The sequence below is a fragment of the Dromaius novaehollandiae genome, chromosome 7 (genome assembly GCF_036370855.1).
Source record: "Dromaius novaehollandiae isolate bDroNov1 chromosome 7, bDroNov1.hap1, whole genome shotgun sequence".
In the NCBI taxonomy this organism is placed as follows: Eukaryota; Metazoa; Chordata; class Aves; order Casuariiformes; family Dromaiidae; genus Dromaius; species Dromaius novaehollandiae.
In genome coordinates this window covers 12,617,762-12,644,399 of record NC_088104.1, presented here as the reverse complement: position 1 = coordinate 12,644,399, position 26,638 = coordinate 12,617,762, and the positions used below count along the sequence as shown (strand labels likewise).

The window sequence follows — 26,638 nt, the reverse complement described above, 5'->3', positions numbered from 1 at the left end:
ACCACACCAAGATATTATGCAATCCAATGATTAAAAAACCTGAAGTTGGATATCTACTTGTATAGTATGAGGTGTGGAAGATTAACACAATTTACTTGCAAATTTGATGCTTTCTCCTTCATTTCCAACACTTAAGAAGTCTCTATCAAAGAGCTACACTGGACATGAAACAAAAGCTTTGAGGCAGGAACAAATGCATGTAATTCTCTGCTCTCTATTACATGGATTAGATTAGATGACCAGAACAACTATTTTTTGCCTTTAAATTCTAAGAAATAATAGATCAACAGCTCCTTTGTGAGCAAATTAGTGCTTCTACTTCAGCATCTGACATTAAAGATTAAGATTAAGATAGCAGGTACCCCTGCTAGCAGGCACCACAGCTTTTCCTATCCTAAGTTTAGGTAGGGAGAGCTGTGCTTTCTCCAGGATTTGTAGGGCACTGCTCAGTAAGGATTTGATTTTCAGACACTGTAGCTCCTGAAGGCTCTATCAATTTACTACTACCTGGGTGCTATAAACCCTGCTTGAAAGAAAAGCTAATTTGCATCAGGGTTTTTGTGGTAATACAGGATCAGCTTCTGTTCTTTGAGACTTAGCAAAGAAGAAAAGGGGAAAGAAAATAATAAACAGACAGACATTTACATAAAGAGCTTATTCATTTGTTCTGAAAATGGCAATTTTAATTGTTTCTAAAATTCCCATGCCCCTTATGGATGGCGATCATGTGTTGGCTCTGCCACAGTCAGATGTCCAGCAGCCACATAAGCTTATTTTCAGGATGCTGAGGCAGAACTCATATACCAGGCTGCCCAGCAGGACCCTGCAGCACCATCCTGTCATGGCCAGAAGGATCCTGGGCCTGAGCTTGTTTGCAGCCATCCAAAGCGAATGTATGATTACCTGTGGAGCCAAGCCCCTATGAATACTGTATGCAAAGACATGCTTCGCAACAACAACCTGCCAATAAAACTCTGATAAGAGGCAACAGCACATTAGCACTTCACAGAGCTTATGAGTTACTGAAAGAAAGCTTCATAAAATCTTCTTGGTGCTCAAAATATGGGCTAAAATATCACAAAAGCCTAAAAAAGCCACCATCACCACCAACAAAACAAATTAACCAACACATTGTAGCAATGAATTGAAGGTAAGTTCCAGAGCGTGACAGGGTGTCTGCAGGCTGCCAATGGCAGGGCTACTGAACCTCTGAACAACACACCTATACTATTTTACACAGCAGTATATGCAGATCTGCAAGTATCCAGATAGGATTTTTAAGGATGCAGACATGAACAGAACTCATGGAGCTGCTAATAACACAAACTTCTCATATTTAGCTCATTTAATCAGACAACGAATGAAAGATCATAGAATGATGCATTATAGAAGCTGACGATCTATTGGAAAATGAACAATATAACCTGTAACGAACTGCAAAAATGCGTATAAAGAAGTACCAAACTATAGATTCAAGCTGCTGGACTGCTAATCTCTACTTGCTGTTTAACACACAGGCCTGAACAAGGAGAAATGAATGACAAATCCTGTTTTGCACTGACTTGCATGGCTGGAGAAACTGAGCCCATCTGGTGGGACTGGGAACAGGCTGTTGCAGCTGTGGAGCAGCTGCATTGCAGACTGCCTGGAGAGCCAGTGGTCCCAGGAGAACAGACAGCAGCTGCTGGGAGAAGCAGACTCTGGATGGAGCCGCCAACTGAAGGAGACGTCTCATGTTTGCTTGCACAGCATAAGGCTGCTCGTTTTCTGAGGTGTCTCCTCACATTCTTGTGTTACAGACAAGAATGAGTCTGGAATAAGGCAGCCAGTAACTTGGAAGCATTCCCTTACCCTTTAAACAGTTTTGTGGGGGATTTTTACCAGAAAACCTACAAACACCAGAAGAAATTAAAAGCTCAGAGAAAAGCTCCTGCATTTCCATTCTTTTGGACACTATACATAAAGCAACTGGCTGTTAAAGGCTGAAGGGAAGAAGGAAGATAATAGAGCAATCATGAATTTGCTCTTCCAAATTACAGAATTGTAATTGTCTAAAACATTAACAGTTTCAGCAAAAATGGCCTAATCAGTGTAATATTTAATTATCATCTGAAAGCCCTCTCACTACTGACAAAAAACTAGCTGAAAATCTTGAATTTGCCCAGAGGGGGCACTAGGACTTAAGTCTTCGGTGCTTTTTAATAGTCTAATGAATTTTGAAAATTGTTCATTTATAATTTTTTTTTGTAAATGACATACTTATAATTCTCAGTTTTAATGCAGATCATAAGCTCACAGCTCAGGCCTCTTTTCATTTTATATGTCAAATGCTTTTCTGCTACCACTCTTTTAGGGGTAGTACTGAAACAGATAAACTGTTGTTCATCTGCCTTGGACATTATTTTTTCAAATTTCCGAAAAACAATCATGCATGCCAAAAAACAATCATGTCTCTTAGTGCTTATTTGCTTTTCAATTCGATTTCATTTCTTTTCAAATATCTTCCTAATTCTAATGTACAGGTAAAATCAATACAAGTAAAACAGAAAAGGAACTTCATGTCTGAGACTCTGAAATGGAACTTGGGAAATATGGTGCAGTTTTCACAGCTGTCAGACACTCCTCTAATCACAGTCCAGGCATTAAATCCCTGCAGACCCTCTCCATAAAACAGAGCTGATGATAATATTCACATTCCCACTCTTTGTCTATTTGTCTTATCTAGTTAGTAAGGTCTTTGGGCAGATATGTCTCATATCGGCTGTTTTTATAATGGAACCTGGATCTTGTTTGGTGCTTTCAGATGATATCTCTGTACAAATATTTTCAGTTATGAGACAGATAAAAGAGAAGTTTATATTGCGGAGGAACATTATCTTTTGCGTGTTTATTCAGTGTGAAAATATGGCCCTCCTACCTGTATGTAAACTCTTGCCATGACAATTTACCATACCACAGTAGCAAACACATTTCACACTTTCAAGACATGAAACTTCATGGCAGGAAGAAAACATTTATTTCTTGGGAAATCATACCTTAAACCAAGTTACTTGAGGCTGAGGTCGTCCTGTTATTTTACACGAGAATTTGCCTGTCTGCCCTTCACGCACGACAACTCTGTTGGGTTTTGTAGCAAACTTCGGTGGACTCTCTCCCCAGATGCTTGGCCTGTGCTCCACAGATGGAACAGTAAATCTTCCCCTGGAAAGGCAGGCAACATCCTAGTTTCACAGAAGAACTGGCAGTTGTTGTGGTTAAAGCACACTTCAGGAAGCATTTCAGAACAGTGGTCTGCCAACTAGGATATATCATAGGTAGTAACCAAGACTGTAGTTACCAAATTTTCAGCCTATTTTTTTTGGCCAATGGGAAAAATGCAATGTTGGCGACGACCGCTCTTGCCTCCTCATGCAACTGAACTGTGTGATGCTATGTGCCTTCATCCAGCATACCCACAACTCGCATACAATTTTGAGGACAGTTTGAGGTGCTTCTAACTAGAGCTGGGCAAACTAAACCACATAAAACATGCCATACATTTAGTTTTTCCCCTTTCCTGTTTTTGACTTGCCTACAATTAGATTATTTGTACATACTTGTTCACTGTTCAGAGTACTTTGTCATGTTGTTGGTTTTGACACTGAGTGTGATGACACAGTAATTTGTGACTGTGGATCAGCAGTTTGTTTTTGCAACTTCTCTAATGTGTCCTTGTAAAGCTTATTAGTTTAGGGAATGCTTCTGTTTGGAATCGCATTCACTACATTTGCAAAGCAAACACAAAAAGAGCACAAACGCAAAGTACACCAATCCAAGTAAATGGCAAAGAGTATCTGTTAAGTGTAAAGGCCCAGCTCTACTTACATGGATGTCACTGCTGTGGAACATGTGGAACAAAACTACAGTGACTACTGTCCAAAAAGCTCAGTCACACAGCCATAAAACATCAAACAGTATTGTAGCAAGAAAAAAAAAGTGTAACATGTCTGTTAATGTCAAAGGGAACACTCACACTCTTTGCTCTGAAGACCTGGTACAATCAAGACACACACTAGCAGAAGGCAGACAGTGACTTTTTTTTTTGTTTTAAGCCTTGAATGTCAAGCAAACCAAACCATTTTCAGGGCCCTCTTTTCCAGATGGCCTCTTACCCCATGCGAAAGAGACGTGTCAATACCTCTCCATTTCTATGAGGTATCAGATACTAACAGAGACCACACCACCTCAGTCCAACGTGCTGCCAAGACATGACGGTTGCCATATAGGCAACTTGAGGTTTCTGAGTAAGACAAGATCATGATGAAAGGTTTTACACGGACAAGAGGAACAGTAGAAAAACTTGGGAAAGAAGGGTGACTGCAACATGCTAAAATGGAAAACCTCCATTGTAGAATTAAATAGCTGGTGGCTTTTACTGTCTGCTTCCTCATGCTACCTCTAAACAAGAGTATAAACGTTTATTAAAGAAAGAGTTCTTTTCATTAGTGACGACATTTAGGCGATGTCTCTATATTCCTATATTTATACACATATCCTAACACATTAAACGAAAATCAGTTATTATACCTTGCAGGTTTACAACTGTTTACTAGACATATACAAATGGAAATTTATAATTTTTTTCTCTTCCTTCCTCCATGTTTATGGAAGGCATAAACTCTCCATGCCTTAATATTATTAATAGGCTGACCAGGAGCAAAACACACGAGGATGAAAAATAAGGACAGTCCTTCCAACTCCATGCAACGCAATAAATCACAGTAGCTCTTTGGAAAGCCTGAATGGAAAGCAAAAGCTAACAGCAACCTCGACTGTTCTTTCTTGCCTTCATTATTTAGCATGTGTATTTCTGTAGTACATTTGCAATACAGACAGCACCACAAGAAAGCTTTCCTGATTACTGTTTCACTTACTAGTCTATTTTCACAGTTATAATCTGAGTCAATTCTAAAAATCAAAACATACACAAACAATATTCATAGCAATGAAGAAATTAAAAACTTCAATTTTAATTATCTGTGTTCTGACCACTAACATAATTAGAAACATTGATTTTTGTTCAAGTCTTCAGGACCACTCAGTCCTAGTGGTGTAAATCAAACATAATCCTGCTTAAATTCAAGTTATTTATAAAGAAATAAACTCAACTGTTGGGAGAGATCGGTCTAGGTTTTTAAAAAGTAGCATTCATTTAATTGTAAATGCCTACTGAAGTGCAGAAAATACACAGCAGTAAGAAGGCTCTCCCGCATGCCAGGGTCAGTGCAGATCACCACTTCAACCCATTCCTGCTAACGACTACTCTAGAATAGAACAAGTCTCTCTTCCAGACTACAGTTTGCCCACTGTGTTACTCAGAAAGGCTCAAATGAAATAGGAGAGAATGCTTATTTCAGCTGATTTAATTTCTTACTAATCACTCTTAAAGCAGTATTTGCTCTGGCTTACAGAGAGACTGTCAGATCGTGGAAGATGCAGGGAAAGCATTCTGAGTATCAGAGAGCAGAGACAGGAGGCTGCAACATTGGAGCACAGATACCAGCAGAAAGTTCAGTTTACAGCCTGATGAATTCAGTATGAGTGAGCAGCAGTTGTATCAAGCTACTTATGCCTTCCTGACAGCTTCAACAATTTTACCCACAGAACAGCTCTCATGGTAGCCATTCAGCTTGTGATAAAGGGAGATTTGGACTTATGGCATTTGAGTTCACAAATGTCAGAGCGATTTTTTCAAAGGCTGCTGTAGCTGGCACTGAACTCTACAGGGACTGTGGACTTTGAACTGATGAAGTTAGGCTAGCGCTGCCTCTGAGAACCCAGCTATTCTTGCTATCTCCATCTCACAAATGGCAGAAATCACACCAGCCAGTTAAAAACGTTCTTTTTTCTGTCCCACTGTGATGCTGTACAGAACTGGCAGCCATCTGCAATACCTGTCAGGTTTTGGCTTCCTCCATTACCCCTGCCTCTTCCACAGGAGAGGAGCCTTGGGGATATGTTTCCAATGAGGAACTACTGAGAACTGAACAGGAACTGAACCCTTTTTGACTGGCCCTCAAAATGAATCGGAAATAAAGACAGAATGCAAGAGGCACTTGAAAAGAGGAGAACAGCCTGTTCTTTTAAAAACGGTCATTTTACCTGTTTTCCTAACAAAATTTATTTGAGTCTCTGTTAAACAGTATCAGAGCCATTAGACTGCTTACCCAGGGGTTTTGGCACTGGATGGCAAGCTGTATTTCTTCAAGGAGTTTCCTGTAAGCACAGGACAAAAAGATAGGAAGTCAGAAGTTTTGTCAAGACTACTGGGAATTACAGATACTAAGGACTATGTAAAATAAGCATTTCTCCAGCTTTCAAATATAAAGGAGAAAAGCAACACCTGCACAATAAGGTTATGTCAACTATAGTCTAAAGTTAGGCTCTCCAACTTCAAAAGTAGGTTTTAGCAGAGTTGCTAGCTAGCCCTTGGCCTCAGCAATACCAACGCTGCAGATTACTTGTGCAAAAACATTTTAAAATAAGTGAAAAAAATGAAAAAATAAAATGAAAAATTAAAAAAAATCTATATAATGCACACTAATTCAAATTACATAACAAGAAAAGGGTTTTGGATTCTTAAACAGATTTTTCTTTGCTTGTTTTTTATTGCTGTGTTTGCTCAGACTACCGCTTCTGTCAAATGATTATTTTTGAAGCACAATACTGCATCGTACTTGCCGGTGTGCACAACACCACGCTATGCACAAAGTCGTGTAAGCTCAGCGCCATCTGCTGCACAGAGAACTCCTGCTAGCTTTGGCACAGAAAAAAGGGGTAGTGATGGGGGGTAGATCCTGAGTGACAGCATGAAGCAAACTCTGGTAGCTGTGAAAACATTTCTTTCTAGAGCTTTATAAAGACCTGTATTAGTGTTCAGACAGGCCAGTCATACAGTACGGAAAGATTCACTCATTTTAAAGTAGTAGTCAACCCTATACAGATACCTTTGCTGATTTTAGAATAACTCTGCACTTTGCTATCAGGATCCATAGCAGGATTATTAGATCAAAGACCACTGTAATTCTTAAACTCTGAGAAATTCAGTCATTGAATATGGCTGTGAAATTGCTTTTGAAGTGTAGCAAAAACCAGGTCAGAACAACTGATGGAAGAAAAGGTTTTAAAACACTCTGCCTCTGTGCAAGTTGCCATTTGGACAACTTTAAAATAGGAAAAAAATATTCTGAATAATTTTTAGAACAGAAAGCATTAACAATCATGCCAGACCTATGCATATTTCGGTGTGTACTCCAAGGATTTCTGTAAGAGATTTTGACTCTGAATAGACCCAAATGCTAGCTTCTTCAGGACTGCTGAGGATTTTTGCTTTGCTTCTGGGATTTAACACAAAGTTGTGACCTGAAAAGTTCTGATATTCAGCAGATCTCCGACATGACCAAATTGCAAAAAGAGAGGCAGTGCTATGGATTTCTATCCTTCCCTGGCTTTGTGTCACTCCTTACATTTTAGATTTGGCAGTTTACAACTATCTAATATGCAGATGTTCTCTTAAAAATTCCTGGGTTTGATCTTAGCTGTTTCCCATTTGACATTAAGTACGCAATTGCAACCAGGCATTCTGCTTTGCAAATGGAAGCATACACGGAGAACTCCAGAAATCCATTGCCTCAGAGTGCCTATCTGATACACTGTGAAGCACCCAAGATTGCCACAGTTTCTACTGCCTGAGAGAAAATCCTTACTTTCCAGGCCTCTGTTTCTGTCCTGAGTGGTGGCTTCCATGAAAATCACAAAGTTTTCAGCAATGACTTTAACGCCTGGACTCTTCTAACTGGTGCATCATCACACACACCTGAAGCCGAATGCACACTTTACCTAGCTGTAGACATCTAATTCCCTGCAAAATGTCTCCAAATGTTAAATCCATCTGAGAAAGGCAGAGCAACATAGCAGAGAGGTCTCAGGAGACATGGAGACCCAGGTACAGACAAATGCCAGCTCTTACCTGGTCTTACATGAGCTAGCTCCATCCTAGAAGCGTGATGGCTGTCAGCCCACATCTTGTCCCTCAGCTCAGGATGGCAGGCAGAGCAGGCTGATGCCTTTGTGAACCCAGCTATGCCCTGTCACCACTATGTGATGTTGGGGAAGGGCACTTCAGCGCTCTATGCCTGTTCCCTCATCTCCCCTTCTTGTTTATACTGTGCGCTTCCTAAGGCATGTGGCTGTACGGCACTGGCAATGCAGGTACTGTCGTTAGACTAACAGAGAGCTAATAAGAAAGGAGGTCAGAAGCAGTTCTAGTAATACAATGACTCCCACCAAAAGAGCAGCTCTAGCTAACACTGACCAAGCGTTGCATGAGCTGAAATTTTGCAGTCATACATGGCTAGTTTCAACAGCTGCTTCAGCAGACAGAATTTCACTGGTTTTGGTTGTGAGTCACATGTAATCATACCCATTGCAAAATTGATGCTTGATGGATGCATGGATGGCTGCCACTTTTAAAAAGATATTTATTTAGTGATAAAATGGAATTTTATCAGTCCATTGAGCCCTTCCACCACAGCTAGCTCAGGCTGGCTATGCTGCTGAGTGTAGCTTTAGAGCAAATCAGAGGAAAGGGGCAAAGAAGACACCCCACAGACAACCTCAAAAAGGAATCCAAACCAGTGTTCTTTCTTCTTAAGGCCCCAGGAAGAAGTGTCCATAAGTAAAGCCAGGAGTGGAACAGCACCCAAAGGTTGACATAACAAGTAGTTCAGATGTGGTAATGGGAAAGCTGTTAACACCACCACAGCACTGGATGAGGAAGGGAGAGTCATCAGAAAGGATGGAACTGGGAGAGGACAAAGCTGCTCACAGTGTAAAATCTGTAGGCTTAAGCCTTGCCCCTCGCAAGCAGAACATGTACAGTCAGAATCCCTCTTCTCCTAGAGAAAAAAGGAAGAGACAGGCAGAAGATGGCTGTTTCTTTTATGAAGCTTCCGAAAGATCTTTTGGGTTGTTTCAAAATGGTGGCCCAACTTCCAGAAAAAGAGGTCTTTAACAGTTATTAGAATATTTCTGCCTTCTTTTTGAGACTAGAAAGATACACATCCTGTTTTCAAATATTTTCTCACACAGTTTGTAACCTATTTTTAATTTTATAACTATGAATCCAGTATCTGTATAACAAGTGTAAGAGTTTTCACTCACTTCAGTTAGGTCCTTGATAGGCAACATAGTGTCCAATATGAAGTCAATCTTAATTCGTAAAGCTACATTTCTATTAAGGGTTCAGAAAATATAAAATATGGATGCTATTCATAGTAACCACATATTCCCTCACTGGAATACATTCTATCCTGCTCAGCAATACGGTGTGCCATTGCACATGAACTACATCACAGATGTCAAAGTTTTCACTGGTCTAAGTGAAGCCTCCACCTAATTTTTCAAAATATTGTATCAGTCTTTAGCGAGAAAATTCCTGTGAATGAACAGAGTTAACATCCCGTTCATAGCTCACAGATCACTAGAGGGGATGGGGGATGGACAAAGTTGTTAAGCACAGCATGTAGACACAAAGACATTAGAAATTAGCAAAACATTCTGTAAATACAGGACTGTGTGCCCTACCCCCTGTGCTCATGTTAGAGTTAGGGCTAGGACAATGGGATTTCTGGCTTCCAGTCCTGTCAGATCACTCTTCCAAAGACAACAGCAATGCAATTAGTCTTACTCCTGCTCCAGTGAGAAAGCATGTATGTACAGTTGTGATGTTAACCAGACAGTTTAATACCCCTTGTCTATTCAGTGAAACTCTGTACTCATCACAACGGCAGTGTAAATACCCTCTTACCTTCCACTGTCAATTCCACAGTCACCTGACGAACCCCACCATCATTTGCAGCCTCACAGGTGTATTTACCACCATCGCCTTCCTGCACACCTTTGATTACCAAGCTGAATATCCCCCGAATGCTGCGGTCCACAACATAATGTTCTCCCTCTGGGACAGGGTGCCCACTTCTGTACCATGTGATCTGAGGCTCTGGGTAGCCTCTGACCTGGAAAGATGGGAAAGAGAAGGGAGAAAGAAGGTAAACAACAGATGATCATATTAGGAAGAAATGCTGGACGTTTAGCAATGCAGTGGAAAGTTCTTGACACAGGAGCTGTTAAGCACATACTTTTTGCAAGCCAAATGGCAGAACCTAATGAAATGAAGAAACTCTTGGATAAGTCGAACTGTTAAAGTCATAAGACTAGTCAGCAGATAGATACCTACGCAGCGAAAGTTTTCCTCTAGAACCGTTTGCCTGCAGACATATCAAAGGCACTAACAAAACCCTGACACCCGACTTCCCACTCAAAGGCAGAACCTCTGCCATACCTCTGAGTATACAAGGAATATAAACCAAACATTTATACCATGGTTGCCAAGGATTAGGCTTCTATTGTAAATCTGTATGGATCTATCTAGTTTTCAAGTGTGCTGAGAAGTAGTAGCTCCTGCCAATATACAGGCAAGAGATGCAGGCACTTTCACTTGACAACTATTGTCTTGGTCCTTAAAAGGAGAAGGTAAGAAGTTGCCATCTGAGAAAGTGTCATTAAGGGGCAGTCTGATGTTACGGTGGCAGCATATAAAGACCTAGGTATATTCACACAAACACACTGCTACATATAAGTAGCTTTCTGATCTGTTGGTAAGCCAAAGAAGAGATTTCAACAAAACAGAGCAGCTCTATGCTTATTAGATAGCAACCATATTAATATATCCCTGCCTGCATTAATGATACCTTCAGGTTTGCAGACAGATCTTCAGCTGGCAAAACGGAGAACAGAGTCATTGATTTCAATGAAGTGGCTGAAACACAGCTGAGGATCTGTGCCTTTTTTTTTTTCATAAAAAGATGTGAAAAACAGACATATACCAGTTTTCCCCACAGAATTAACTCATCAGGCAAAGGTTCTTCCTCTGCTTTATGAGAGATGCCGTTGTCTTTGAAGGTTGCTTTAGTATGTGTTAACTGTTAGAACACTTCCTCAGTTGTCATAACAACTCCTGATTACAGCATTTCCCCCTTCTTTCCTATTCCCCCACTCTGATATGTTAGCTCTCCATCCTTCAGCTCTTTAATCCTTTGCCTAAATGTCATAAAGTAACTGAGTGGATCAAGATGAAGTGGGATGAGTAATCTTTGTAGCCGTGTTTGCTCACTGAGAAAGTAGCAATGCTGCATTCTGACCTCTGTTATCAAAACTTGGCAACTGAACAGGAAGTCCCTCAACCTCCAGGGGAGCAAAATATTGATGACCTGTCTTGATTTGAAGAAGGCTTGGTTGTGGCTTGTCCAGATTTCTCCCAGCGTCCTCCTCTCAGTTTCAGTTCAGCATTTCAGCTCTGCCTTCTGCTGCACAGCACTTATTTTCCAAATTGCAGTCCTTAGCCAACCAGCCTTACCCATTCTTAGGTTCTCTTCTTTCAAGACCTTTCATTTTTACTCCTGCCCCACCTCACTCCAGCTGGGTTTCTCATCTGTCAGAGCTTAATTTACAGCTGCCAGAAATGTTTCTCTTTCTTTTAATTCCTCGGGTATCAGTTTGAACAAATTAATTTTGCTAGTGATGTGGTGATCTCTTCTTCCTGACATTACTTACTTATTATACAAGAAGTTGTTAAAGGACATTAATGTTTGCCAAGCGTATGAATAAGCTGGAGAAACTTTCCACTTCTGGTACAAACTTCTCAAGTTCTTTCTAAATCTATCTTTACCTATGTAACAACCATGTTCTATGATGAATACATTATGGGATCCTGCGCAACAGGGAGTCTTCATTACTGTTTAAAATTACCACAACATCTTTTTATAGGTCTGTGTGGCCATGCCTTTTCTTTCCTGTGCTATCTGAAAAACAGCAGCTCCCACCCAACCATGCCCCTCAGCACTATTCCAGCACATTGGTTTAGCGTTTACTCAGAGGGCAGGCTCCCAGGAAGGATATCTTTCCCAGCACATCTCATTTTCACAAAAAGGAGGCTATGAAGCATCACAATGACATTTTTACAGTAGTACAGCATTTTAGGCAAAATGTCTTTGAAACTGCTGTTTCACACAGTAAATCCACAGAGCGGCACTTGGGCTGGCGTGGAGAACCACCTTTTCAGTGCGTTACATCGCAATGTCTTGACTGATGTTAGTTTGCCATGTCAATTTACAGCTGCTGAGATTCTGGCCTATGAATAGAAGTGATCAATTACACTTCACCTACTATATTTACTATTTTTTCCAGTTCACAATCATTCCATCTGGTATTTTCTATTATGTATTGTTCTATCCAGCCTCAAACGGCCCAAGCACAAACCTTCCATCACTTTTCCTGGTGAACTAAGCAGGCTGCAGCAATGGGAAACATTTTCCTTCCACTTTTGCTTTTCTTTTATCATATTCCTAAGTCCCTCTTGGACCACACGAGGCCATTTTTAACTGACCCATCAGGTTCTGGTAGACAATTACACATGCCCATCCAGTATCACATGGCTGCGCCTACTTTTAAGTATTTTTCCATTTCTTTCATGTCTGTTTATTTCATGCTTGCTACATCTGTATTATTTTGGTCATCCACACCTCTACACTTAGGAAATGCCACGTAGAAAATTACACATGCAGGCAATCAGCATGCCATTTCCTTTCAAAAGGTTGAGTCATTCCCTTCCAAACGCTGTATTTTTTTTCTTTCATTTTTTGTTGAAAATGAAATGACAGGAAAGCAGAAGTTTACAGAACTGCTTTTCTGCAAGGATTTATTTCAGGTTTGGGTTTGGAATGTGTTTCAAACTGAGCCAGCCCTCTCTGAAATACATAGTCTTGCCATAAAAGTGTCAGGGACCCTTAAAAGAATCACTGGTTACTAGGTTTTGATCCTAACGGATCAATTCCAGAACTGCAGCAGGTTTTATATTCCTCCCTAACCTTTCCAGAACTCAATAAAAACATCTGCCTTGAATAATCCACAGCAAAGAGAAATTTATCTGCTTATTTAATGCCCAGCAGCAGAGGGCTATAACCTTTATTTACAGCCTGGCCTATATGGGTATTGCCAGTCCCAGTGAGGTTGCGGCTTTTCTTTACCGGCTGTACAATGCTAACAAGTAGAAAATTGACAGCAAGCAGAAAATAACTCCTGTATTAGCACAAACACAGGTTTTGAGTTTTTGGCTGGACCCATGAATTGCTTAGGGTCTTCCTGAAGAAGCCTGTGAAGATAAAACAGGCCTTTTGCTCTATGCATTCACACAGGAAGAGGAGAGAGCTGCTGCTCTTGAAACTTCTACAGTCTGGATTCAGTTCAGCATCTAGGCCTGGGGGAATCCCACTGAAAAGGGATGATGCCAAGTCCCCAAGAAAAGAAAGAAAGAGAAAAAATACAGCAAATCTATGAAGCTATCCCTCCAAAGGACAGCAGCATTCAAAAACACGTTCCTACAAACTAGACTCCATTGTCGCAAACCTACAGGCATTCAGTGACCAATACAGCCAAATATATTCAGTGACCCCTTTCCTTGACTGTTCCAATGTGCAAGAAGGATTTTCTAAAACTTGGCCAGGAATTATGCTCCACACAATGGCTGCTTATGTACCAGTTTAGAAAAAACACAGCAGTTTGCTTGCTCAGATGCGTCACAGCTGTAGAGGCAATTTAGGGCAATCTGATGCACTCTTTTGGTTTATGCTTTTAACTCCAGAGTCATACACTGCTTTGTGATAACTATCCCTAGCTCCAGTGAGGTTAACAACGAACACAAACCTAGGGCATTGAAAAGAGTCAGTCAGAAGTAGCAATAATCTGAAGTGTAGGTAACAGGGAAAAACATTGCTGGGGAGTGTACTATTGCTGAGTGTTAGTCATCCTGACTATAGCACGTCAAGACTATTGGAAATGATGGCAAATGTGACATAACATATTCTAACATTGTGCTGCTTATGCTGTCTGAGGTGTTCAGTGCTCGATGTTAAGGACTAGATATACGTCACATATTGCTACCCAAGGTCATAACAACACACAGCACAATGAGATCAGAAACAAAATAGCCTATCAAAAGCCTGTCTTGGACTGCAAAATCCCCCCAAAGTATATCGTATGTAGACCGGCACAGCAAAAGTTCTACCAAGGAAGGCAGGCAATGAGAGAACTGTCATGAAGTCACTATGCAACATAACGCCCCTCTTAAAGATGATCTCATATGTTACAATATGAATTCTGCCAACCACTCAAATTCCTGTCAAGGATTACTGTCTCCAACAAAATAAGAGTTTTAAAACATCCCGATTCTGTCAGCATATAGAGTTCAGTTGTGCTGCTATCTCTGTGGACTACCTTTTCCTTTACTTCCACAAAATTCAGAATCAAGACCGCTGGATGTAAACTATTCATTCAGTGAATGAAAGAATCAGTTGTATTTGGACGGTTCAATTCATGTGAAAAACAACTTCTTTTGGATTTATCTTGGAAAGACAGAAATATTATTCTCTAGTCAACTTTTCATACTTCATGTGCTATTTAAAATGTAGTTTTCAATACAACCAGCTTACCTTGCTGTTTTTTGCGAAAGGATGTCCCCTCTGCAGGTTGCTGAAGTGTAACAGTGTAGTGGCTGGTATATAACGTCCTAAAAACAGCAGTTTTGCTCTTCCTGCAGCTAAGTGACACTGCATTTAACTCACGGTTCTCAGTGATAAGAACTCTTTATTGTAACCATCTGTTTATAATTGAGACATAAAATATAGAATACGCTTCTAAGAGAAAACGTATGGAAGTTTTTGTTGTTTTAATTTGCATGTGCAGTGATAAAGGGTTACGCTAAATTTGATTCTTCCACGTCTTGAGACTTTTAGGGATATGCAGCCCTTGAGGTTACCTCAGCTGATTCTCAAGACCTGCATTTCATTCATTGCAACACAGAGGAATAATTTACTAAAAAGACTGATGGTTAGTATTGCAGCTAGTGCATTTACAGCTAGACTATAGTAGCTGGAAGCATCATAATAACATGAAAATACAAATCACACAGAACTGGGGAATAAGTCCAGCAAAGAGAAGGGCAGTGATAAGAAGTGTCTTCTAACGCATAACAGTACAGAAACTTTACAGAAAGCAGGAGAGAATAAACTGTCTCCCACATCCATGGTGGACAGGATAAGTAAGAGACTTGTACCACTGGAAGTTTGCCATCATTGTGGGTTGTTAAGAACAGATTAGACAAACACCTATCAGGAAGGTATAAAGTTGAATCTGCCTTAAGGAAAAATGGATTAGTTGGACTCTCATGGAAAACAAGGCTGGAAGAGACTATGGCTATAAGATCATGGACATTTAATTCCAAGGGAAACCACAGCAAATAGTTAAAGTGTAGTCATGTCAGGCTAGATTCCTTCTTGCTGTATTTGACATTAGCATCATTCTGACCCTTCATTCTCACCACGAATACATGGTAAGTCACTGTATCCTTTCTTATCCTTCTAATGATTATTCACTCCTCCCACAGAGAAAATGAGCCTTCCACAGAAAACCCTGCTCAGCAAAGACTGTAAGAGAAACTGGTCAGTGGGCTGGTAGATAATGTTTGACAACAGCAAACACTTTCTCTAGGAGAATAGCAGGAGCCTTGCTTGTTTGGCTAGTTACCCATCTTAATATTAAGGAATATCACAAGAGTAAGCTAGCTTTTTGAGAATGGTCTGCAGTCCATCCTCTGTCCCATTGCCACATTCAACCAGGAACCAATCACTTCTGGGAACTGTAGCCCTGAAAAGGCTTACAGAGATCAGAACTTACAAAGGCATAGAAAGAAGATAGCCTCACTTACTCTTACCAGACGTTGCCACTGAGTTTCTCCAAAGAGTATAGTTTGGGCAGTTCATTAGAGGAGAGGAAACTTAAGAGGCAAACGAGACAGAACTGAGTCAAGAATGAAGGGAAGAGCAGAACATCTGCAATAGCTGACAGAGTTTGACCTTTATTCTGCTGCCTGCAAACAAAAGTTGGCCATAAAAAAAGAAAAGACTTGACCTGGCAGCTACTCATTATCTAGCAGAAGGCAAGTTGCTAGCGCCTTTTTCAAAACTTAGGCAATAGATACAGAGATCAAAAGATCCAGGAGAATGTATCAAGAAAGCAGAAGAAGGAATGCAATTAAGTAGCATGACGAATTTTGTAAATGTAATTCTATTCAAAGTGAAGATTTAGGAAAAGGTGTCACATAGCAACTTACACTCGAAATGCAACAGACTGTACAGAGAGTGTACCTCTCCTTCCAATGTCTAGGTATTAGCAAAAGAGAAAACTGTTCATTTTATTCCAAGTTATCTGATAGATGAGTTTATTTGAAGGTCAAGCAGTTGAAGGCAATTCAGTGCCTTTCTGCAGCCCCAAGAGATTAAATCCAGGCAGTAACAGCTGCTCTGTGGATGTGGCTTACGATATTCCTGGTAGGTCATATAAAAAAAGTGGTTCCCATAGTCATCAGACTCTAGCCAGTGTCCTCTACCTGCCTTCAATCAAGGGCCAAGAGTTTCTATATCTTGATCTTCACCAGAAGACCTGTGAGGGGAATCAAGTACTTGAGAGCAGACTTAGTAGAGGATGCTAAAAACTGGATACACTCTAGCACATGCTCTACCCAGCTTGCTCTCTAAAAAGAAAAAAGACACTTCTTATTCTAATAGTTCATATGCACATGAACTTTTTCTGTCAATCTTGGGAGAAAAGTATTACAAAACTGTAGAGATTACAATGTGAACACCATGAATAGGACTCCATCTAATAAGTGGCATATTTTTATCCTATTGTTTTCATTAGTGCAGGTGGGAAATATGGTTCTGGCCAGTGCACCTATTTCACAAGTCTTGTAACAACGCTTCTGTCAGGTCTGAACTGCAGTCCACTTTGACAAATGAACAGCAGATGTTCTTGATAAAGGAAAGTGAACATGATACATTGTTAAGCTCCTTCTGAGACTTTAAACACACACAAACCTCAAGAATAGTTTATCCATTTCAAAAGCTTGCTTCTAAAACAGAGAACCTGCCTGCCAAGGTTAAACATGAACATGTTAAATATCTGGGGACTTAGCTACGACCTTGCAAACAAAGCAAATAATGATACCTCTTCTGTGGAGTAGTCTAGAATCTATGATAGCCTCACTTAAAACAAAAATGGAATATATTAGCAGGACTAAACATAGCTCACTTCAAAGCACTACCTATAGTACCCGTAAGAAACAATACTGGTCTTTTTGTAATCCTTGGGCATGTTTTTGTTTAAGTGCTGAACTCTGATACATTACATCTGGAGTTTACGTTTTGTCTTCCATGTGCACACAATCCACATAAATTAGTTCTTTGGGCGTAACCCTTACTGGAACGCTACTCTGAAGACATAAGTCTTCACAACTGGTGTGTGCAAATTATTTGGTTCTTCTCCCAAATGATGTGGAGCAGTGACAGAAAAATGACAACAGAAGTCTTCAAACAGATCCTTGTCTTTAAAAAAGAATAGGGCAGGGGAGATGGAAAAAAAAGTAGAAAGTAGAATAAAACATCTGCAAAGCACCTCCAAATGCTACAACTCATTCTCCAGCCTCCAAACCATCCATCTCTGGCAACCATCACATTCTATTCCTAGGCAATATCAAGCCAAACATAGTTATGTTAAGCTCTTCTCTAGGTTTCGCCTACAGAAGCTTCAAACCATACGGGCTTTGCTTGGTTCCCATCTGTGGCAATGAAGAGGAAACTTTTGCTAAATTGACCTCCTTGATACTGCTAATGTTGATGCTGTAGTTGATACTTTTGATACTTTTTGATGTTGAAAATCTCAGATTCTTTTACAGTCTCAAGTGGAAAGATCATAGGCTACACCACTAACACAGAAGCAACCTTCATCACTGTTCCCTTTGCCATGATGAGAGATGAGAAATGATTACCTGAAGACGCCATTCATAAAATTCACTGCAAGTGTAAGGAGAGCCAGCAGGTGAAAGAGACTTAGCACTTTCTCCCTATTTGTTAAAGACTGTCCCTTTAAAATCATCGCTGCAATACAACCTTTAGTGTGCCATATGAAGTCTACCTCTTCTTAATCTCATGGAAAAACCTGTGGCCCAACTTCAGAATATGCTGAATAATGTGTAGTTTTCACCAACTTAAAACATGATAGCAAATGTTGAGCACTTCTTGCTCATTTTGTCTGCTGTACCCGACTAAGGGGATATGAATGAAGAACAGTATACTTCTGTTTATTTTTAAAAGTCTATTAAAAAATCCAGAATATCATAAACCCATATTCAAAGAGTTCAGATAACAGATCCTGGGTCTAATATCTAGATTGTATTGGAGGATTCAGGTGAAATGGAAGCTAGGAAAAGGTAAAGAGTTAAAGGACTCTATATTTTCATGGGAGAGATGCTTCCTTTGAGTTTTATTCTGCTGTCCGACAATCTGCAAAGGTCTGTGCAGCTCCTTGGCAAAAGGTCCAACCACCCTAGAAAGTGTGGAAATCACTTGATCATATGGAAGAATTACTTTCTGTCATGCTTCTGTGTTTATTCCATCCCTAACGCAGGTACTGACAATCTAGCAATTCTGTAGCGAAAAGACAAGAGTTTTCTCATACAAAATTCTTTGACTGTGATGAAAACTCATTAGATCTTGCTTCACTGACTCTGCAATGCTCCATTTGGTCTTGCTAGGAAGGCTGGAAGCATGCTTTCAGTTCAGATCATAAACCAATGCTGACGCTACATGCATGTGCTATTTAGATAATTTAGAAGAAAAATATGTAACCAGGTCTACTGAACTGCTTGTGCATCTCACAATTCCTAATTATGTAAGAAAGAACACAGGTCCCCAAGGACAAAATTTCCATCTTAAAATGCACAAAACAGGAAACGTGGCCATTATGGTGGTTATGGGCAAAATATGTCACCAGAAAGAAAAAGTACCCAAAAGAGTAATACATTAGAGAATTCTTAGAAAACAGCAGTCCTCTTTGTAAGGAGAACACTGTGGACTCTAAACTTTTGTGAAGCTTTACACAAATGATATTAAAAAAGCTGGTTTGGATTTTCCATCTGAAAATGTCAAGCTATGAGATGATCCCCAAACCAGATTTGCCTCCTGCATATAGTGGGAATTTAGAGAGTAGCCAGAGGTTACACTCTGGAGCATTCAAGTTTAAGCAAGTGCAGTAGCTTAGTACATCGTTAGCACAGGCTTAGTCAGGCCTCCCAGGCTGCAAGGAAGGCACTGTGTGAACAGCAGAAGGGTCAATGCAGAAACACATCCTTTTTCCATTCACCAGCACTCTTTAAAGTCAACCCTGGTTTCCATAGGAATCCAGCACCCCTTCACCCTCTTCTCCTCCACCCAATATTTTAGGAATTAAAATTACAGAAATTCTATACATCTGGCTAGAGATATGTGGAAGACGAAGTAAAAAGGGAATAGCAGTACAGTGTAGGTTACAGTAAAACAATGCATATTTAAACCTATCCCTCCCCTAGTACAGAGTATGGTGTATTTGAGGTCCCCCTCATATCCCCCAGGGATATAAACCTTAAAGCCCAAGACCAAGCATTATAAAAACCCTAAACTAAAAACCTCAAGGGTCAAAGCAGACAAAACCACAGAGCTTAGACGTGATTATTCAGGTTTCAAAAATACTGCATGTGGCTTCAAATGGGTAAACAGCAGATCAGATATGTATAAAAATATCTGTACTGGATAAGGCTAAAGGTTCCTCTAACTTAGTGCCCTGAACCCAAGAGTAGCCATGGGAACATGCCAAAGAGCAATAGTATAAAAACAGTATATGCATCAACTGATTCTTTCCTAGCCTCTCTTTTTTGCATCAGTATAAAGATATTCATGGATCTTGTCAATCTGCAGTTGCATCCAGGCCATCATATTTAATAGCCATCAACAGACCCGTCCTCCATGATATTGCTTAACTTTTTGAATTCATCAATGCTTTTCTTCCCAAGTACCTTCCAGCAATGAATTCCTTATTCTAATTATGCCAACCAAAAAATGACCTCTGGTTTGCTTTAACCTTTCTGTCTGATATTTCACTGTGCTTCTCTGCTTCTTATATTTTGGGAAATAGCAAACAAACATTATTCACTTCCATATCATTCATTATTGTATAGAACTGTATCACATCCTTCTCTGCTTGTTTTATTCAACTGAAGAGCCCTAGTTTAATTATTCTGTGCTTGTACTAGATGCCATGAAATACCTCTGATAGTCCTAGTCAAATTTCCTGTCTCTTTTCTAACTCAAGATTGGGAAAGACCAGAACTGCATTAAATATCCAAGATGAGGAACACACAGATTTCTGGAGTGACACAGGAAACTTTGCTTTTTTCTTTCCAAATAATTTTTAACATCCTAATGGCTATATTTCCCTGAGTCCAAGCTGATGAATCAGAGAGCTGTTCAGGGGAAAATTTCTCTTCTGAGTGGTAATAGCTAATAAAAAGCACACTAGGTATATATTATTTTTCTACTTTGTGCCTTTCTACATCAATGCCAGATGGCATTTACCGTTTAATAGTCCAGGCACTCAACGGAATGAGATCCTTTTGCATATCTCTCCTCACCAGTTTTGGGTTTGACTTGCTTAAATAGTTCTGTTCTATCTGCAAATTTTGTCATGTCACTATTCAACCCCTTTTTGCAGATTACAAAGGTGCTGAGCACTACACATGCCAGCACAGTTCTTTAGGGAAATCAGCATTTATGGTACTTCCAACAGGAAAGAATTTATGACCTATCCATGGAAGACATGGTCTGCTAACTGAAAAGCAGACAGCAGCTGCAGATCATTTCTTCTCGTATCTTCTGCATTTAACCATAATTTCTTGTAAAATTCAGTATGGAGAGCTCCCAGAGGTGCATGCATATTGGTTGCGTGTTTAGTCACCAGAATATAGCTGTTTGAATAAGGCGATGCCTTCCCAGGAACCTTAATGTCAACAAGTCCATCTGTCCTGAATTACTTCCAAACAACTCAAGTGGAATTTCAGAGCTGCAAGCTGCGCTGGCTGTGAAGCCGCTCTGACCACGTTCAGATACGAGCCCTAGTCAATGTAGTTCTTAAGAATATACTTAAGCCGTACTTAAGTCTGTTGGAATTAATCACCTGCCTAGGTGCTTTTCCTAAATTAAGTTTTATTTCATTTAAAGAATGAGTTTAAATTTATTGCATTTAAAGTAGCATTGTAAAAGGTCTCTTCAGATAGCTCCAAAATAATTTTAAACATCATTCAAATGGAATATGGAATGCTATTAAGGTGCACTCTACCCTTTCCAGTACAGTGGACATAAGGGGAACACACACTGTATAGAGGAACACATTTCTGTGTATCTGTATTATTAATCAGCTAATGCACCTGATAACACTGCCAAACCTCTGTTACACTAATGCAGGCACTTTCACACAGGTGTTGCAGTCCCAGAATGGTGGTGGCTTTTTGATGAAGCTTTAATAAATCATTCTACCAGAGGCAACATCTGCCTTTCTACTTTTCCCACATTGTAGCCAGCTGACCTACTGCTGTAAACATGCGAGGCGAGTTTCATGCAAACCACCCATATAGCTCACCTGGACTGTTTTGGTTTTTTTGGAAATACAACTTTTCTGGACTTACCATGGGGTTATAAGCAGGCTGAGTATCTGTTCCTCTTTAGATCTAGCTTTAGAAATTGTCCAAGTTTTCCCCTTTTTTGAAGTTTGTTTCGGTTGGCAAATCAAAAGCAGTCAGATGCCATAAACCTTTGCCAAAGTCCGGGAGAAGCTTAGGCTATTTCCCCCACTCACCACCCCAGTACTGTCCAGCCTCCTGCTCCCCTGGGGTTGTTGCATATTTTAACGAGCTACACCTGGCACACAAAGACAACAAGCAAAGTGGTGAAATTCTGACACCTTGTCGCAAGCCAGAACAGTGTGCAGGATACCGAGTTACGTACATGCTGAAGACAATCTCTGTTCCAAAATACACGGCTGTCATGTGCGGGAAAACGTCACTCTGATTTCATAGCTAAGGAACCAAGATGTAGAAACCCTCAGAGACTTTGCCAAACCCACGCTGAAAGGAAACTAGGTTTCCATATTTAGTATGCTTAGATCAAATCATCTGACTCTATTTTCTCCCTGCCAAAAGATTTGCCATGAACAATCTAGGCAGGCACTGAACTGAAGGTGCAGCCCAGGCCAACAGCTGCTCTTCATATTTTGAATAATGACAGAAGCCCATCAGCATCACATAACTGTGTTTGTATACAGGTATCAAAGTGCACAGCTTCAAGTAACAGAAAGACGTTCCAGACAGAATAGTCCAGAGCCTTTGTAGCACAACCAGAAGTTTGCAAAATATTGTTATAAAGAAGATAACGTTAACAGCCACCCTCGACACCACAGGAGAACACAGTAAGTTATTGGTTGGCAGCTCTCAGTAGCCTCAATACTTTAATACAGCTTTGCAGAATAGAGCCTGCAGTACAGGCTAAGAAAGGTTTTGAAGGCAAGGGCAAGCACAAGAGCTCTCATCAAAACAGAGAAGATAAATTTTGCAGCCTTCGCTTGGGTGAGGTTCTCATCAATTTAAATGGGAATCTTCCCTGCTTCTAAGCCTCTTCTAAAACCAAAAAACCCACCACAACCACCCCACAAAACAAAGAAAACATCTGCAGATTTTTGAGGGCTTTTTGTGTCAAAGAGGAAGCTTTCTTCACTGATGAACTGGTGTTAAGGCCTTTTAAAATGCGTTAAATTTTATGAGGTGCTAAATAGTTTGAATAGTTTAAAATGCCAAAAAAGCAAAGAAATAGCCAAACCGTGTGTGTGGTTATGGGTCATTTAGGATTATGCAGTAAGAATGTAAATGGATTCGAAGGGAAATAAATAACTGTGGCTGCTGAATGCAAAGATGTCTTGCTAATCGTTCCAGGTACCCCAGTAAGCATCTAAAATATCTGACTCCATCCCTCCCTTCCCCCCCCCCCCCCCCCCCCATCTTTGGTTATTCTGAATCAAGATATCCATCCAGTGTTACCAAATGAAGCAATTGCTTTAACTCTCTATCAATGGGTTTAGGAGCATGCCAGAAGTTTCCCGATAGGACCAGTGCTCATTTCAGAACTGCGGGAATCTCCGCTGCAGAAAATGACATTTTGGAAAGGTAGACCAGAGTTTCGCTGTGTGGTGAGAGCTGTGAGAATAACCAAAGCAGTTCATTCATTTCCACTTCAACAGGAAAGACTGAGTTACTGTGCTTGCCACTATTTTGTTCATAAGTTTTATTTGGCAGCCCTAGAAGAAAGGCTCAAACATAAAACAGTTTAACACAAGAAAAACAGAACGTCAGGAAACTGTCTCCCCTCTTCCCTCCACAGATACCTCAGCTTTTAACACTTGAGAAAGATTTTTACCGTCAGTTGTAGATCCTTCATTTAGTAAGGACTCGGGAAGGTGGATAAAGATTGAGTTTAGACCAAAGCGCACAAACCAGGGAGCCCCCCCAACATACACAAGCTGAAAACACCACTGAGATTTCACTCTCTCATTAGCAATACGTGCATATGTTCCCACTTTGGAGGAAAATTGTAAATATTTAGATTTATTATCTCACAGAATCCAGACAAACTCTGCACCACAGCTTGAGGCTGGGACATCATCAGGTCAAGAAACTCTGCTGATACCACAAAAAAGCAATACTAAGCAGCACCAGTTATTTGCAGAGAGCAACGATCCCTTCATAACAATAATATTTGGGTTTTGAATCCGGAGTCATTTTTTTAATAAGACAATGCACTCTTTCTTGCCTTTCTCAAGAGAAAGATGGTCAGTCAGTGTAAAAATACTTGTAAAAAACAATCTGTGATTACATGTTATTGCTGGGAGACTGAAAATATATTTTTTTAATTTTACCAACGTGAAGTTTTTATCTTAATAGGATGCAAATTTATTTGACATGTCTCCAAATGCTAGAGGCCCAATCCTCTTATAAGAGCTGTGCCACTGACCAGGACAGCTTGTATCTTCATACGTTCCTAGCTTAGAGATGCTATTCTTAGGAACGCTGCATCAATTACATGCTACTCGCAGGCAAGGAATCTGTATAAGTTTACATACTACGTGTACACACCGTGCAAGACTTACCGTGGAAAATTAATAAAAACAAACATGCTTTCTTTTTGTACACAAAACACAGCTACTGGGAAACAGGCTTTGTAGCTACGAAAACCGTAACTGAGGGCAGCAGTCCACATCTGCGCTGCAAGGTGGTAACAGAGACCCTTCACTCCGAACGAACGTGCCCGTACTTTATCAATTCCCAGCCAGACAAGATTTATTTCCTGCAATTTAGTAGTCCGGCAGCAGCCACAGAAAACGCTGAAACCGCTTTGTGTTGCCGAGATGAGTGCACAGCTCGACGTTCATTTAAAGACTGTCTGCTGATAGCGACAAATGCTGCTGGCAAAGGCAGTGTCCTGGATAGGTTATAAAGATTCTCCTATTAGTTGTACCGTCCCACGGCTAATGCTGCTTTCTAGGCCTGGCAACCAGACTGGGCATGACATGTTTGTTTTAAGTTTCATTAAAAAAACAGAACTGATGTGAACATACAAATGTATAAAATGCAATATTGGAGTGTGAAGATACGAATACATTAGACATCCTAAACATCTAACATCTCTCATTGCATTGCTTATTCTGTGTAACTTACTGCTATGCATTAAGTAATTAAGACTTCCACACACAAGCCCACTATAAAACATCAACTCCTTCTTAGCATCTCTCAGTGATGCTTTTATCCTATAAGAATCTGTAAAATTTATAAAGTTAAGCTTTATAGTTTTAGCACGTAAACTTAACAGCTTAGCAAAAATAACTCATACAGTACAATACATAAATTAATGCATTAAAAATAAAGGGCTAAGCAAAAACTGCTTAAAAGAAAAAAAAACGCTCAAAGCACTACCTAAAATGCTAAAATATAAATTAATGTGGCTATGAATTTCTAGTTCAGCAGTCCAGAATAAATATTTATAGAAAGGCTGAGTTCAAGAGAAATTTTGTGGGCTTTCCTCTCCTCTCTAGTGCTTTCTCTCAAAACTAAAATTGCTGTGATCTTGGTAAGAGCAACACACACATGCACTCAAAAATAGCCACATTTGTTAAGGTTGTGGGAAAAAGCGCTTACTCTGCATGTGCTTTCAACAGCGCTCCATTTAACTGAAGTCACTGGCATACCTACTGAAAGACCTGAACAAACCCAACAGTATTTTGCATTAAACCTATACTCATGTAATAGTCGCTCAAGTAGACAAATCTTTGTCTTCTTTTGTCCATTACCATATCCCAACAGGCAAACAAACTGGAACACCTCTCGTCTCAGGGCACTAGGGACCTAATCCTGCCACTCTGCTTTCAGTAAGCGATACTCTCAGTCCAAGGGCAGTCATCAAGATACCGGTGACATTTTCATCTGTTTGGAAATTGTAACTTTCTCTTCAAAAAGCAGAAAGTATTTATCGCGGAGGCATCTACTTCCAAGGACAGGTAGGTTTACGTTTAAGGTAGCGGATGGGAACTGAACTTCAGGAAGGTAGCAGTTTGGTTCCCAACCCAGGCATGCACTTTTAAGTGATCTTGTCCAAACAAAAAAATCTCTCTGTGCCTCAGGACTCCACAGGAGTGTCAGTGAGGGTAATAGCCACCATTTCCTCTGCTGTTTTGGATAGGAAGTTCATCCGAGCAGGCACCAACTCCACCCTGGCATGTGTTTGTGTTAAATACCATCAGCAAGCATACAGTAGGGCTTCAGCTGGATGAGGCTCTCTAAGTGCTACCACGAAATAAGCAAAAATCAGTATCATTCAGCACAGTTCTTTAATCGCCCCTTCCAAGATCTTATCAGAATTTTTATTGCTTACTGGCTGATTAAAGCCACTGGCCTGGCTTTTAACATAACTTGGTTTTGAAATATTTATGTTTGTCCTCCAGTAGAGACAAACTGCTGAGTTACCCTTTTTATAAAGGAACAGTGGAAATTATAGACAGAAGAATCAAGCTTAAGCATATTGAATTCCCAGCAGTTCAGTTTTATTTCAGTTTTTTATTGACCAAAAGTATATCTCTGGGAAAATTCTAGATTCATCACTGAAGTCTGATGAGTATGGGAAATGTGATATAAATTATCTCAGATACAAGATGTCAGGTACTACTGTAAAGAAAAGGGGATGCTTTTACAAAGTGTTTACAAAATATGGTGCCTCACACTAATACTCTAATCTTGGCAAGAATAATGCAAATTATAAAGGCACCATATTTATAGGCTTGCTTTTGTATTACGGTGCACATGGAAAAAATGCCAGGCTCTCAGGCTACACAATTTTAATGGGACACTCTATTGTGAAGCTAGAAGAAAATCACCTTTCCAAACAATTCAGCATAAGTCAAGAGGGAGAGCACAGAGCTGGATGAAAGAAGCTCCATATTCTGTGACCAGCAACCGAGTTATCAGGAACAGAATTATTTAATTTCTCAGTCTTGGCTTCTCCATTTTCCTTGGGCTATATTT

The 26,638-nt window shown here is 40.1% G+C and overlaps 1 protein-coding gene across 6 annotated transcripts in view; it reads right to left on the bottom strand.

The window, feature by feature from the left end:
• MYLK (myosin light chain kinase) overlaps positions 1–26,638 on the bottom strand; it is a 228,691-nt gene that overhangs the window by 120,959 nt on the left and 81,094 nt on the right. For all 6 annotated transcript variants that reach the window (XM_064514692.1, XM_064514696.1, XM_026118420.2 and 3 more), the window contains 3 exons: positions 9,848–10,055; positions 6,207–6,255; positions 3,036–3,201 (listed from right to left, as the gene is read on the bottom strand). In XM_064514692.1, coding sequence (XP_064370762.1) covers positions 3,036–3,201; positions 6,207–6,255; positions 9,848–10,055 — 423 coding nt within the window. The remainder of the gene's footprint in view (positions 1–3,035; positions 3,202–6,206; positions 6,256–9,847; positions 10,056–26,638) is intronic.